The sequence below is a fragment of the Procambarus clarkii genome, chromosome 28 (assembly GCF_040958095.1).
Source record: "Procambarus clarkii isolate CNS0578487 chromosome 28, FALCON_Pclarkii_2.0, whole genome shotgun sequence".
NCBI lineage: Eukaryota > Metazoa > Arthropoda > Malacostraca > Decapoda > Cambaridae > Procambarus > Procambarus clarkii.
Window position 1 is genome coordinate 5,630,474 of NC_091177.1, and position 16,176 is coordinate 5,646,649.

General features: G+C 46.4%; 1 protein-coding gene across 1 annotated transcript; it reads right to left on the bottom strand.

Moving 5' to 3' along the window:
* Window positions 1-315: 315 nt before the first annotated feature.
* Window positions 316-1,056, bottom strand: LOC138369350 (uncharacterized). The gene has a single exon (XM_069332589.1). The coding sequence runs from the start codon at window positions 1,054-1,056 to the stop codon at window positions 316-318; it is 741 nt and encodes a 246-aa protein (XP_069188690.1).
* Between the last annotated feature and the right edge of the window lie 15,120 nt (window positions 1,057-16,176).

Consider the following 16,176-nt stretch of genomic DNA (forward strand, 5'->3'; position numbering starts at 1 on the left):
CTCTATCATATCTGCACTTGAAACTGTGTATGGAGTCAGCCTCCACCACATCACTTCCTAATGAGGGTACATGTGTACTCACCTAGTTGTGTTTGCGGGGGTTGAGCTCTGGCTCTTTGGTCCCAGTGTGTGTGTGTGTGTGTGTGTGTGTGTGTGTGTGTGTGTGTGTGTGTGTGTGTGTGTGTGTGTGTGTGTGTGTGTGTGTGTGTGTGACGGCCTGAGGTCCGGGCCCCCAGGGAAGGGGGGGGGGGGTGGTCACGACTGAGCAAGGGTAGGGGGGGACACCTAAGGGGGGGGGTGAGACTAACGGTAGTGTCATGTAAATTTCCGGCGTAATCCCCCATAACCACCTGTAATAGTCTTGGACCGGCCGGGGCGGCGGCGACGCTCTTCAGCACCGGGAACCGAAGGTGGACATCGTTGGTGGGTTGTGGACATCGGTGGGTGGGTTGTGGACATCGGTGGTGGGTTGTGGACATCGGTGGGTGGGTTGTGGACATCGGTGGGTGGGTTGTGGACATCGGTGGGTGGGTTGTGGACATCGGTGGTGGGTTGTGGACATCGGTGGGTGGGTTGTGGACATCGGTGGGTGGGTTGTGGACATCGGTGGTGGGTTGTGGACATCGGTGGGTGGGTTGTGGACATCGGTGGGTGGGTTGTGGACATCGGTGGTGGGTTGTGGACATCGTTGGTGGGTTGTGGACATCGGTGGGTGGGTTGTGGACATCGGTGGTGGGTTGTGGACATCGGTGGTGGGTTGTGGACATCGGTGGGTGGGTTGTGGACATCGGTGGTGGGTTGTGGACATCGGTGGTGGGTTGTGGACATCGGTGGTGGGTTGTGGACATCGGTGGTGGGTTGTGGACATCGGTGGTGGGTTGTGGACATCGTTGGTGGGTTGTGGACATCGGTGGGTGGGTTGTGGACATCGGTGGTGGGTTGTGGACATCGGTGGTGGGTTGTGGACATCGGTGGTGGGTTATGGACATGGGTGGTGGGTTGTGGACATCGGTGGTGGGTTGTGGACATCGGTGGTGGGTTGTGGGTGTCAGCCATGGTTGTGGGTGTCAGCCATGGTTGTGGGTGGCAGCCATGGTTGTGGGTGTCAGCCATGGTTGTGGGTGGCAGCCATGGTTGTGGGTGTCAGCCATGGTTGTGGGTGGCAGCCATGGTTGTGGGTGGCAGCCATGGTTGTGGGTGTCAGCCATGGTTGTGGGTGTCAGCCATGGTTGTGGGTGACAGCCATGGTTGTGGGGTGACAACCATGGTTGTGGATGGCAACCACGGTTGTGGGGTGACAACCATGGTTGTGGGGTGACAACCATGGTTGTGGGGTGTCAGCCATGGTTGTGAGGTGTCAGCAATGGGGCATCGATTGGGTGGTATTAAACGTCTTATTGTACATATCCCTGTTGCACAAACCTGCTATCCCACTGCACCATCAACTAAGCAACTATTCCATTGCATCTGAAATCTTGGAAGACATCCCTGTAATCTATCCTCATCTCCCCGGCCGCCTATTAGTGGTTTTATCTGCATCTTTTATGCAACAGCCGCGGCCCTGTGTTGCAGAGAACAATAGACAATTGCATTTACAATTCGGTAAATTAAATCATGTATAATCTCTGATGTACCCCCGTGGCTGGAGCCTCCATAAGAAGTCATGATTATACATATCTGTAATTTAGATCTTCTGTCTTGTGCATGTTCTGTGTGACAGTGAATATGGACAGCATCTTCACTGTCCTGCATGACAGGGAATATGAGTACCAACCCTCACTGGATGACAGAGAATATGAGTACCAACCCTCACTGGATGACAGGGAATATGAGTACCAACCCTCACTGGATGACAGAGAATATGAGTACCAACCCTCACTGGATGACAGAGAATATGAGTACCAACCCTCACTGGATGACAGGGAATATGAGTACCAACCCTCACTGGATGACAGAGAATATGAGTACCAACCCTCACTGGATGACAGGGAATATGAGTACCAACCCTCACTGGATGACAGAGAATATGAGTACCAACCCTCACTGGATGACAGGGAATATGAGTACCACCCTCACTGTCCTGCATGACAGGGAATATGAGTACCACCCTCACTGTCCTGTATGACAGGGAATATGAGTACCACCCTCACTGTCCTGTATGACAGGGAATATGAGTACCACCCTCACTGTCCTGTATGACAGGGAATATGAGTACCACCCTCACTGTCCTGCATGACAGGGAATATGAGTACCACCCTCACTGTCCTGTATGACAGGGAATATGAGTACCACCCTCACTGTCCTGCATGACAGGGAATATGAGTACCACCCGTACGGAATATGAGATATTCCTTACAGCTCTCATAGTTAATTGGACGACCTCTACGTTACTGAATCTCTTGCCGTCTCAGTCGAAAGGAACTGGTGGATGACATTTGTGCAGTGGATGGCAGTTGATGGTGGATTGTGAAGGGGGTTTTTGGGTGTTGGTGGGGGTGGGTGGATAGTGGTTGGCTGGTGGTGGTGGCGGTGGATAGTGGTGGATGGTAGGAGTGGTGGTTGATGAATTCCACGGCAGCTGAGATTTTCAAAAGCTACCAATTTCCAAGCTGGTGTCAGAGTTCCCAGCTTGGATGGGCCAGAGGTGTCAGCTCGAGGGCCAGAGGTGTCAGCTGGAGGGCCACAGCTGCCAGCTGGAGGGCCACAGCTGCCAGCACAGCTTAACATGCAGCAGACACAACACAGTTCGTCTTTTTCTATAATTAATTAAGCAGACATTTATGAGCCTTTGTCTGCATAAGACATTTGTCTTAAGGAAGGGGAGGAGAAGGGAAGGTAGGGGGAGGGTAGGTAGGGTAGGTAGGGGAGAGTAGGTAGGGTAGGAGGGAAGGTAGGAAAGGTAGGAGAGAAGGGGAAGGATTCATGGGGCAGCAGCACCACATTAGTCCTAGGTAACCCTCTGTAAATTCACACAGACTCAGTAATGTCTTCATTCCCTACGTTTCTCTGTCTGTCTGTCTGTCTGTCTGTCTGTCTGTCTGTCTGTCTGTCTGTCTGTCTGTCTGTCTGTCTGTCTGTCTGTCTCTCTGTCTTGTCCCTTCTTGACTAAATCTTCTTCTTGACTCTTCTTGCTTGACTAATAATTTAAGGAATATTGCAAATAATATGCAAGACAAGGAGTTCACTAAGCTCATTACAGTCTTTCAATTTCTCTCACAAATACTTCGTCTAACTTTAAAAGCCTCGTTTGGGCGTTTTATTTGTCTAATCGTTTAATAACTTCCTTCCAGGAAACCTCCCACGTAACTAGTGAACTTGTTCTCCTCGTCGCTAGTGAACTTGTTCTCCTCGTCGCTAGTGAACTTGTTCTCCTCGTAACTAGTGAACTTGTTCTCCTCGTCGCGTTGTTCACCTTCAGGTACACGGTATCAAGTTCTTCTCCAGCAGAGATGAACAGAAACTGTGAACTTTTGAACTTTTAAGAACTTCTGTCTATAAGAATTAAGAACTTCTGTGAATAAGAACTAAGAACTTCTGTCTATAAGAATTAAGAACTTCTGTCTATAAGAACTAAGAACTTCTGTCTATAAGAACTAAGAACTTCTGTCTATAAGAACTAAGAACTTCTGTCTATAAGAACTAAGAACTTCTGTCTATAAGAACTAAGAACTTCTGTCTATAAGAACTTCTGTCTATAAGAACTAAGAACTTCTGTCTATAAGAACTTCTGTCTATAAGAACTTCTGTCTATAAGAACTAAGAACTTCTGTCTATAAGAACTAAGAACTTCTGTCTATAAGAACTAAGAACTTCTGTCTATAAGAACTAAGAACTTCTGTCTATAAGAACTTCTGTCTATAAGAACTAAGAACTTCTGTCTATAAGAACTTCTGTCTATAAGAACTTCTGTCTATAAGAACTTCTGTCTATAAGAACTTCGAACGTCTGTCTATAAGAACTAAGAACTTCTGACACAGAGGGGAAAGATAATATGCGTGTCCATAGCTAAAGAAGATGAGGGGATAGGGGTGTGTGAAGATAAAGCAAACGAGATAAGACACGAGGTGAATGTGGATACTGAAAGTGAAGATAGGGAGGAGGGAGAGAGGGAAGGTGAGTGGAGGGAAGCGGGAATATGACCACCATGAAAAGTCAAAATAATTTATGAACCAGCTTTGTGTGTGACATGTTCGCCCCCCATGCCAGAACCTATCACCTCAGGACGCAGGTGAAGCAGTAGACACGGAAGCACGGAGCGTTACGTGCTCTCCGTGGGCGGTCACGTGCTCTCCGTGGGCGGTCACGTGCTCTCCGTGGGCGGTCACGTGCTCTCCGTGGGCGGTCACGTAGTCGCCAAGACTGATTATCCTCCCCCAAGAGTTACGGGGATGTTGTGGCCGGCTTATGCACTCGTTGTCACTCAATTAATGCTGGGGGTAAACTGCGAGTGACCGCGAGTTACGACATTGTTGACACACAGTGGCTGGCGACTGTTACTGAGCCGAGGAGGGAGAAAAGTACAACTCTTACTGAGCCAAGGAGGGAGGAAGGTACAACTCTTACTGAGCCAAGGAGGGAGGAAGGTACAATTCTTACTGAGCCAAGGAGGGAGGACGGTGAATCCGACTGAGTTTAAAGAAGTGGTTATAAACGCCCCTCCCCCCCACCACCCCCCACCCCTCCCCCTCCCCCCCCCCCCCCCCCCCACCCCTCCCGTGGCAGTAATTTGGGCTCAGTAAACGGCACATTATAGACGTTTTGGCGCTGTTGAGGACCCGTGATAACCTATTTAGCAGCACATAATTGCCCACACTTTTTGGCAACGATTTAACTACACGAATATAAAACAATCATCACCAAGTGAGGTTAGGGGGGGGGGGGTTAAGGGTAGTTAGGGAAGGGGGGGATTTAGAAGGGGGGATTAGGGGGTAGGGGTACAGGGGGGGGGGGGATTGACGAATCCCGGCTGAGAGGAAGGACTTGAGTAGCTGCCAAACACCGCTTGTTATAAACACACACAACGGTACTTAAGGGGGTCCGACCGTGTAACAAAATAACGAGTCATTTCGTGGCTCGTTATTTTGTTATTGTTGGTATTTTGCATCGTTATTATCATCATCACTGACGCCCTGTGTGCTCCCGGGGGACCACCAATCACCTAGTGTGCTCGTTATTGCCACTAACTTATGTCTTTATTAGTTTATATATATATATATATATATATATATATATATATATATATATATATATATATATATATATATATATATATATATATGACAGTGTCAGACCACGGAGGAAAATTGAAACAGGAATTTCCTTAAGTACTTTCGTATATTAATACATCTTCAGAAGGAGTACACACACACACACACACACACACACACATATATATATATATATATATATATATATATATATATATATATATATATATATATATATATATATATATATATATATATATATATATATATATATTATGCAGACTCTCCAGCACGGAAGCTCAGAGCAAGACTGGCATACCAGCCCGTTCTCTTGATTTGCCAGAACGAACAAATTACAAAGAATTAATCTAACTAGAAACAATCCGTCCTCATATTAGGCTGGTTAAAGCGGCGGCCGTCCTCCCTCCCCAGACGCATTCATTAATTTTACCTTACTGTGTATTAAAAATTGGTTTGTTCTCATATATAAATTCATATTATTATACATGGAAGTTCTATGTATAACTAGGCGGAGGTTAGGTTAGGTTAGGTTAGGTTAGGTTCTGTTGGCGATTATTTGTATTTGTAGTACGTGGGTGAAGCATTTACAGCGTTGGGGTTCGAACAGAGAATTTGAGCGAAGCACTTGTGCCGGAAGTGTTCAGACGTCATCAGTTGAGAGTCGCGTGTAAACCGCTTTTCATTCATAAACAGGGGGGGCGGGGGTTTGGCGGCTGGATTAACGAGCTTGGAACTCTGTATGCGAGGATGGGCTGCTGGAAACGTACGAACCGAATCAACCCACCTAACCTCACCTACAGATGAATAGAAAACGTTGGTGTTTACGAGCCGCTGCTTTTCCAGGGTCCATAGCGGTCACTGGTCCATAGTATATGGCTGGTCCATAGCGGTCACTGGTCCATAGTATATGGCTGGTCCATAGCGGACACTGGTCCATAGTATATGGCTGGTCCATAGCGGTCACTGGTCCATTGCGGTCACTGGTCCATAGCGATCACTGGTACATAGCGGTCACTGGTCCATAGCGGCCACTGGTCCATGATACGTCAGCACTACGGTGTATAAAGTGGGAGGACAGGTGGCGGGTCTGGGCGACTGGGGGTCTACACGACCAGACCACAACAGTTAAGTGTTGTGGTCGACCTATTGAACCTCGACCAATAACTACTTAAACTACAGCTGTTGCTGTTGTATTAGGGACGTGAGGCCGCTAAATTAAGGAAATACATATACACAAATATATACATATACACAAATATATACATATAAATGCAATAAATGAAATAAATGCATACACACAAGCATGCATACATTGACGGTTGAGAGGCGGGACCAAAGAGCCAAAGCTCAACCCCCCCTCTCCGTAAGCACAACTAGGTGAGTACATACAATGACAGGTCCTCGCAGCTGGGCTGATTCCGGGGTCGTAGTCCCATGGGCCCGGGTTCGAATCCCGGTCGACGCAGAAACAAATGGGCAGAGTTTCTTTCACTTGATGCCTATTTTCAGCTGTCAGCTGATAGGTACCTGGGAGTTAGACAGCTGTCAGAGGCTGCTTCATGGGAGTGTGTGTACTCACCTAGTTATACTCACCTAGTTGTACTTGCCGGGAGTTGAGCTTCGGCTCTTTGGTCCCGCCTCTCTACTGACAATCAAATGGTATATATATCTGTGTGAGTGTACTCACTTATTTGTGCTTGCGGGGGTGAAGCTCTGGCTCTTTGGTCCCGCCTCTCAACCGTCAATCAACTGGTGTACAGATTCCTGAGCCTACTGAGCTCTGTCATATCTACACTTGAAACTGTGTATGGAGTCAGCCTCCACCACATCACTGCCTAATGCATTCCACCTGTTAACTACTCTGACACTGAAAAATATCTTTCTAACGCCCCTGTGGCTCATTTGGGTACTCAGTTTCCACCTGTGTCCCCTTGTTCGCTTACCACCCGTGTTAAACAGTTTATCTTTATCTACCCTGTCAATTCCTCTGAGAATTTTGAAGGTAGTGATCATGTCTCCTGGTCGGTACATGATCGTGTGTGTGTCTGTGTGTGTGTGTGTGTGTGTGTGTGTGTGTGTGTGTGTGTGTATGTGTATGTGTGTGTGTGTGTGTGTGTGTGTGTGTGTGTGTGTGTGTGTGTGTGTGTGTGTGTGTGTGTGTGTGTGCGTGTGTGCGTGCGTGTGGTGGTGGTTTAGAATGACAAAGTTGAGTGTGTGTGTGACGAATGCCGAATGTCTTGTGAGGCGTTACTGAACCGCATCTGTTTTATTCAGCTGTAATTGTTTGCATTCCTGCATGACGCCTGTGTTCTCGTGTAGCTAATGTGTCTGATCAATATATATATATATATATATATATATATATATATATATATATATATATATATATATATATATATATATATATGTCGTACCTAGTAGCCAGAACGCACTTCTCAGCCTACTATGCAAGGCCCGATTTGCCTAATAAGCCAAGTTTTCCTGAATTAATATATTTTCTCTATTTTTTTTCTTATGAAATGATAAAGCTACCCATTTCTTTATGTATGAGGTAAATTTTTTTTTATTGGAGTTAAAATTAACGTAGATATATGACCGAACCTAACAAACCCTACCTAACCTAACCTAACCTATCTTTATAAGTTAGGTTAGGTTAGGTAGCCAAAAAAGTTAGGTTAGGTTAGGTTAGGTAGGTTAGGTAGTTGCAAGAACATTAATTCATGAAAACTTGGCTTATTAGGCAAATCGGGCCTTGCATAGTAGGCTGAGAAGTGCGTTCTGGCTACTAGGTACGACATATATATATATATATATATATATATATATATATATATATATATATATATATATATATATATTGGCCTGTTATGTTGGACATTGTCTTTTGTGTTGGCATCGATATGTTCTTGTCTTGTCCTTACTCTCATGGTGGGTAGAGTAAATAGTTCCGTGATTTGGGTGTTCATGGTAGGTCGCTCTATTCTTATGTGAATTGCCTCAAGATTGAGGCAATTCACATAAGAATAGAGCGACCTACCATGAACACCCAAATCACGGAACTATTTACTCTACCCACCATGAGAGTAAGGACAAGACAAGAACATATCGATGCCAACACAGAAGACAATGTCCAACATAACAGGCCAATTACACTGGATTAATCTTTGTGTTTATATATATATATATATATATATATATATATATATATATATATATATATATATATATATATATATATATATGTCGTACCTAGTAGCCAGAACTCACTTCTCAGCCTACTATACACCCTCCCCTTCCCCACCACACCTGGTCGGTCCGACACACACGCTGTAACTAAGCTTCGCCTCACCACATTACTGGTGTTACTTAATGCAAGATAACTGTACGGCGATTTATAATGGTCGGGGCGTGGTGCCCGGAGTTTATTTACTGGGGCGACAACACTACGTTTTCTGTTAATAGTTTTCAGAGAATGTGATAATGAAGTGTTATGGGTTGTCTTGAGAATGTGTGTGTGTGTGTGTGTGTGTGTGTGTGTGTGTGTGTGTGTGTGTGTGTGTGTGTGTGTGTGTGTGTGTGTGTGTGTGGGTGTGTGTGTGTTTAGCACGAATTCGTCCTCAGAATTTCGTGTCTAACCTAACCTAACCTAACCTAACCTAACCTAACCTAACCATTTCTCTAGTACACACACTTACTCCTCTGCCCCAGACACTCACGAAGCTCTCTCACGAATATTAATGACGATCATAGAAGGTACTTAAGTTTGATTTGTGTCTTTCCTTTCCAGTACTAATAGCCTTAAGTACACATACAGCTGTGTACTGCTTCCCCTAATAAATATGGCCCGAAGGGTGGGTGTGGGGATTACATAGTGTAGGTACACAGCTGAGTACTGCTCCCCCTAGTGTGTGTGTGTGTATATATATATATATATATATATATATATATATATATATATATATATATATATATATATATATATATATATATATATATATATATACATATATATATAAAGGGTTTCAGAGCGATTTATATATTTTTTTTTATTTTCTACCACAGACGTGGCCACACATTTACAATGCTAACCAGCATATATACATTTTCTTCTGTCCTCCATGGACAGGGTTAGAGATGTGTTAAACATACAGTTCAAGGGTTTATTGAACACTCAACCACAGAAGGTGATTCGGTGCTTTTAAAATGCTAAGCTAACCTACATACGTAAATACATAGATACACAGATTTACGTATGCCCTACATAAAGTGTTTGATGTGTCTTTTACATAGTGTCATTAATGTACATTCACAAAGGTGAAATGTAATTCTGATCAGCTTCCATATATACTTTATACCCATACATATACATACACACACACATATACATACATATATACACACACATGCATTCACATACATTTGTCTCATTTACTCTGACAGGGTGAGATAGCTGATAAAGAAACTAGTGTGCAATTAAGCACTTAATCACTGAAGGTGATGAAGGTGCTTTTACAAGCCCAGGTTATATAGTTACATATATATATACAGTGTATAATTGATATATTACATGGTCAATCTTGGATACAAGTCCAATATACGATGCCGTCGACAGAGAAAATACAGGTAACTTACAATTATTTAAAGAACAGTCAATATTATCGAGTGTTGCCGCTTTAAGATTCACTTAAGTTTGCATGACTCTTGTTCATTGATGATGGTGCATGATTCTTGTATGGCAGGGTACATTGATGATTGTGCATGATTCTTGTATGGCTGGGTACATTGATGATTGTGCATGATTCATGTATGACAGGGTACATTGATGATTGTGCATGATTCTTGTATGGTAGGGCACATTGATGATTGTGCATGATTCTTGTATGGTAGGGCACATTGATGATTGTGCATGATTCTTGTATGGCAGGGTACATTGGTGATTGTGCATGATTCTTGTATGGCTGGGTACATTGATGATTGTGCATGATTCATGTATAGCAGGGTACATTGATGATTGTGCATGATTCATGTATAACAGGGTACATTGATGATTGTGCATGATTCTTGTATGGCAGGGTACATTGATGATTGTGCATGATTCTTGTATGGCAGGGTACATTGATGATTGTGCATGATTCATGTATGGCAGGGTACATTGTGCATGATTATTGCATGGCAGAGTACACTGATGGGTGTCTATGAAACTAGAGCAGCAGAGTACAGATAGAATTAGATATTGTTAAGAGCCCCATTGCACGCAATATGAATGTTCAACAGGAGAATGTGGACAGGGCTTCGATACCCATTCAGCTGGCACAAAGGCTGGGTGTTGATGCTGGTGTTGGCAACACCCGAGTCGGCCGAGGGAGCCGGTCGGCCGAGCGGACAGCACGCGGGACTTGTGATCCTGTGGTCCTGGGTTCGATCCCAGGCGCCGGCTAGAAACAATGGGCAGAGTTTCTTTCACCCTATGCCCCTGTCACCTAGCAGTAAAATAGGTACCTAGGTGTTAGTCAGCTGTCAAGGGTTGCTTCCTGGGGGTGGAGGCCTGGTCGAAGACCGGGCCGCGGGGACACTAAAAAGCCCCGAAATCATCTCAAGATAACCTCAAGATAACCTCAAGAAACGCTATGATCTTAATGCAACATTTAGTGTTGAGCTGCAAAAGTTAGTATTGAGTTGTATCTTAATTTCGTATATGGTAGGAAGTTACAGTTCCTCCAGGCAGGAGAGTTGGAGCTAAAAATGGTTAATGGAATTTAATACCAGTGAGGGCAAGGTAATATGAATAAGGGGCAAGGAAGCGGAGCCCAATATTCAGCAAAAGACGACCTTCTTCAAATATCAACTAAAAAGAGAGAGAGAGAGAAAAAAAAAGACTTATGAACAGATAGAACACCAAAGTCTTACCCAACAGTCTCACATGTTGAGAGTGTTGGGAACACCTGCAGGGACACCTGCATCTCGAAACACCTCAAGACATCTTTCACACATCTTCCGTAGGACACATTTAGAACTTGATACGCTTATGTATGCATTACTAGTAAATCTACAGACGCCCGCAGCGAAAGTGGTCCCAGCACTGCCTGGGATGGAGCCCCAAAACTGTGGGACGTGGGGGTCATAGAACTACGTGGGATAGGGTCCCAGAACTGTGGGACGTGGGGTTCACAGAACTACCTGGGATAGCGTTCCAGAACTGTGGGACGTGGGGTCACAGAACTACCTGGGATGGCGTCCCAGAACTGTGGGACGTGGGGGGTCACAGAACTACCTGGGATGGCGTCCCAGAACTGTGGGACGTGGGGGTCACAGAACTACCTGGGATGGCGTCCCAAAACTACAGGAAATAGGATCTCAGAACTACGTGCAATGGGGCAAGATGAAAAAATGAAAGAACTAGACCTATCGACGCTAGGAAAAAAACAAGAGAAAGGAGCGACAAGAGAGAAGTCTTCGGACAATCAACATGGTATAAAAAGCGAGAGAAGTTCACCATGAATAATAGCATAACATGAGACGGCAGAAGAAGCAAATAATGACTGGAGACACGCAGCTCGAATTATTGCATCAGGTGATCGGCAGGTGTAGTGCAGGTTCCAAGAACTGGAGCTCGATCTTACACGCACACATAGGCGAGTAGAAGGAAGGAAAGGGAGGGTATTTCTCAACCTCCCATCCCACAACCCCTTTCCATTTACCCTCCTCTTCTTATCACATGCTCCTCTCCCCCTCTCTGACTCTTCATACTTCTAGGTGAAATTATTCTATAATTATTTTACGGGTTATTCACGCCCGTGCCACCTCTTGGGTGGCTTAACCTTCAGCAATCAATTAATCTTTAATTTCTATTGGTTAAATTTATGTTTAAAAGAATTACGTTCCGTCTCCTCGAGTGTGTATTTAGACTATTAAAGGTCATAAGTACCTGAACTAGCAGCAAGGTGAGAGCACCTTAGGTGTCGTTGGACTCCTCCTAAGGTGCTCTGACAGCCAGGTAACTCATACTATAAAGCCAGGTGATATTACGTTCTATCCTTACGGGCTATTCATGCCCGTGCCACCTCTTGGGTGGCTTAATCTTTATCAATCAATCAAACGTTCTATCCCGAGGCTAGCATGACATCTTGGTCGAGTTCCGTGGCGTCAGTCCTTACCTTGAGGTTACCTTGAGGTGCTTCCGGGGCTTAGTGTCCCCGCGGCCCGGTCGTCGACCAGGCCTCCTGGTTGCTGGACTGATCGACCAGGCTGTTGGACGCGGCTGCTCGCAGCCTGACGTATGAGTCACAGCCTGGTTGATCAGGTATCCTTTGGAGGTGCTTATCCAGTTCTCTCTTGAACACTGTGAGGGGTCGGCCAGTTTTGCCCCTTATGTGTAGTGGAAGCGTGTTGAACAGTCTCGGGCCTCTGATGTTGATAGAGTTCTCTCTCAGAGTACCTGTTGCACCTCTGCTTTTCAACGGGGGTATTCTGCACATCCTGCCATGCCTTCTGGCCTCATGTGATGTTATTTCTGTGTTAGTAGTAGTTATTCAGTCAGCTCTAAATCTTGTTCATTGTGTCACGGAACTTGTGTGAAGACTTTGATCTTTGTTGTTTGTTGTTTAAGATTCGCTACCCGGAACAAAAAGTTCCAGGCAAGCACGGTCTATGGTGAGCCCGTAGTCTCTTGATCTTTGGATCTTGATGAGTTTCTTGGATCTTAAACTCCAGGCTATATAGTTCAGTCTTTCAAGACTCCATTCTGAGAAGTGCGTGAGTGGTGAGGGATTGTAGCAGCTCCACTTTAAGACTGGGGGCCACGACTTCTCAAGCGTGTTATATGTGACCACTTGCGAAGCCTGTACATCTTCCTTCGATCCCGGAGCCTTAGTCTATATTCTCATTAAAAAGTTTACAAGCTGTGAAAATTCTCAAACCAAGACTATTATTATTATTATAAAAAAAACTCGTGGTGATTCGGATCTCATTACCTGTTTAATTAATGCAAGCTAAGCCTGCATGATCGAGGGAAGATGAATAGGTTTCGTAAGGAATCAATCAATCATACATACATACATACATACATACATACATACATACATACATACATACATACATACATACATACATACATACATACATACATACAACACACAAACGCTTGTATATTCCATTCCAGAGGAAGAACGTAGTTTCAAGTTGGAGTAAGTCACTACTTAGCGAGTGAACTTTGCCACTTCAAGTGAGGAAACTGCAAATTTTGGCAACTTTTTTCGAGCGCTCCGCAGAAAAAGCTGGCACCAGCCTAATTCCAGGTGAGAAGGGCGGGGTCACGCTGGGTCAGAGGTCACAGGTAATGAAGGGAAACTCCTCCAGCACCGTCTTCACTGTTCCGGTTTATATTACCGTGACGTCTTGCCTCTGTTGGGGCTCTGGTGGTGCTCAGTACCCAGGTGGTGCTCAGTACCCTGGTGGTGCTCAATATCCTGGTGGTGCTCAGTACCCAGGTGGTGCTCAGTACCCAGGTGGTGCTCAGTATCCTGGTGGTGCTCAGTACCCTGGTGGTGCTCAGTACCCTGGTGGTGCTCAGTACCCTGGTGGTGCTCAGTACCCTGGTGGTGCTCAGTACCCTGGTGGTGCTCAGTACCCAGGTGGTGCTCAGTACCCTGGTGGTGCTTAGTACCCAGGTGGTGCTCAGTACCATGGTGGTGCTCAGTACCCTGGTGGTGCTCAGTACCCTGGTGGTGCTCAGTACCCTGGTGGTGCTCAGTACCCTGGTGGTGCTCAGTACCCTGGTGGTGCTCAGTACCCTGGTGGTGCTCAGTATCCTGGTGGTGCTCAGTACCCTGGTGGTGCTCAGTACCCTGGTGGTGCTCAGTACCCTGGTGGTGCTCAGTACCCTGGTGGTGCTCAGTACCCTGGTGGTGCTCAGTATCCTGGTGGTGCTCAGTACCCAGGTGGTGCTCAGTACCCAGGTGGTGATCAGTACCCAGGTGGTGCTCAGTACCCAGGTGGTGCTCAGTACCCTGGTGGTGCTCAGTACCCTGGTGGTGCTCAGTACCCAGGTGGTGCTCAGTACCCAGGTGGTGCTCAGTATCCTGGTGGTGCTCAGTACCCTGGTGGTGCTCAGTACCATGGTGGTGCTCAGTATCCTGGTGGTGCTCAGTACCCAGGTGGTGCTCAGTATCCTGGTGGTGCTCAGTACCCTGGTGGTGCTCAGTACCATGGTGGTGCTCAGTACCCTGGTGGTGCTCAGTACCCAGGTGGTGCTCAGTACCCAGGTGGTGCTCAGTACCCTGGTGGTGCTCAGTACCCTGGTGGTGCTCAGTATCCTGGTGGTGCTCAGTACCCTGGTGGTGCTCAGTACCCTGGTGGTGCTCAGTACCATGGTGGTGCTCAGTACCCTGGTGGTGCTCAGTACCCTGGTGGTGCTCAGTACCCTGGTGGTGCTCAGTATCCTGGTGGTGCTCAGTACCCAGGTGGTGCTCAGTACCCAGGTGGTGATCAGTACCCAGGTGGTGCTCAGTACCCAGGTGGTGCTCAGTACCCTGGTGGTGCTCAGTACCCTGGTGGTGCTCAGTACCCAGGTGGTGCTCAGTACCCAGGTGGTGCTCAGTATCCTGGTGGTGCTCAGTACCCTGGTGGTGTTCAGTACCATGGTGGTGCTCAGTATCCTGGTGGTGCTCAGTACCCAGGTGGTGCTCAGTATCCTGGTGGTGCTCAGTACCCTGGTGGTGCTCAGTACCATGGTGGTGCTCAGTACCCTGGTGGTGCTCAGTACCCAGGTGGTGCTCAGTACCCAGGTGGTGCTCAGTATCCTGGTGGTGCTCAGTACCCTGGTGGTGCTCAGTACCCTGGTGGTGCTCAGTACCCTGGTGGTGCTCAGTATCCTGGTGGTGCTCAGTACCCTGGTGGTGCTCAGTACTCAGGCGGTGCTCAGTATCCTGGTGGTGCTCAGTACCCTGGTGGTGCTCAGTACCCTGGTAGTGCTCAGTACCCTGGTGGTGCTCAGTACCCAGGTGGTGCTCAGTACCCAGGTGGTGATCAGTACCCAGGTGGTGCTCAGTACCCAGGTGGTGCTCAGTACCCAGGTGATGCTCAGTACCATGGTGGTGCTCAGTACCCTGGTGGTGCTCAGTATCCTGGTGGTGCTCAGTATCCTGGTGGTGCTCAGTACCCAGGTGGTGCTCAGTACCCTGGTGGTGCTCAGTACCCAGGTGGTGCTCAGTACCCTGGTGGTGCTCAGTACCCAGGTGGTGCTCAGTATCCTGGTGGTGCTCAGTATCCTGGTGGTGCTCAGTACCCTGGTGGGGGCTGCACGCTGTGTGTGTATACTCACCAAGATGTTCTCATTGTATTCTGCTTACAGGAACATCTCCCCTTTCGGTCATTATTTGTTCAATGTGTGTGTGTGTGTGTGTGTGTGTGTGTGTGTGTGTGTGTGTGTGTGTGTATGTGTGTGTGTGTGTGTGTGTGTGTGTGTGTGTGTGTGTGTGTGTGTGTGTGTTTTACTCACCTATTTGTATCTATGTCATCACATAACACAACTACTTTTTCAAATGACGAATGGATATTCGCTTCTGCAACCTGCTTATTTAGTTCACTGCATTTTCTCACCACTCTACGCTAAAGGAAAAGTTTCTAATATCTCTATGGCTCATCTGTTTCTCAAGCTTCCACCTTTGCTCACTTACTCTATTGGTATTCATTGTGAACATCTGTTTTTTCCACTTTGTCAATCATACATAGTGTTGTGTACACCTGTATCATTTCTTATTGCCCTTTGCTCTCTTATGGCGATGTTAAGTCTAGTTCTTTCAGTCTTTCTTCATACCTCATCTCACATAGTTTCGGAACGAGCTTTGTTGCAAATCTCTAGGACTGATCTCACGTGGGCGGTATTATAGTGAGCTGAAGGCTTTCAGGTTCGTGAATGGGTTCGAGTTTCCTCCAGTGTAGAGGGGTTGGC

Bases quoted from the DNA above. Each gene is read 5' to 3' on its own strand.
- LOC138369350 (XM_069332589.1), bottom strand. From the start codon at position 1,056: ATGGCTGACACCCACAACCCACCACCGATGTCCACAACCCACCACCGA.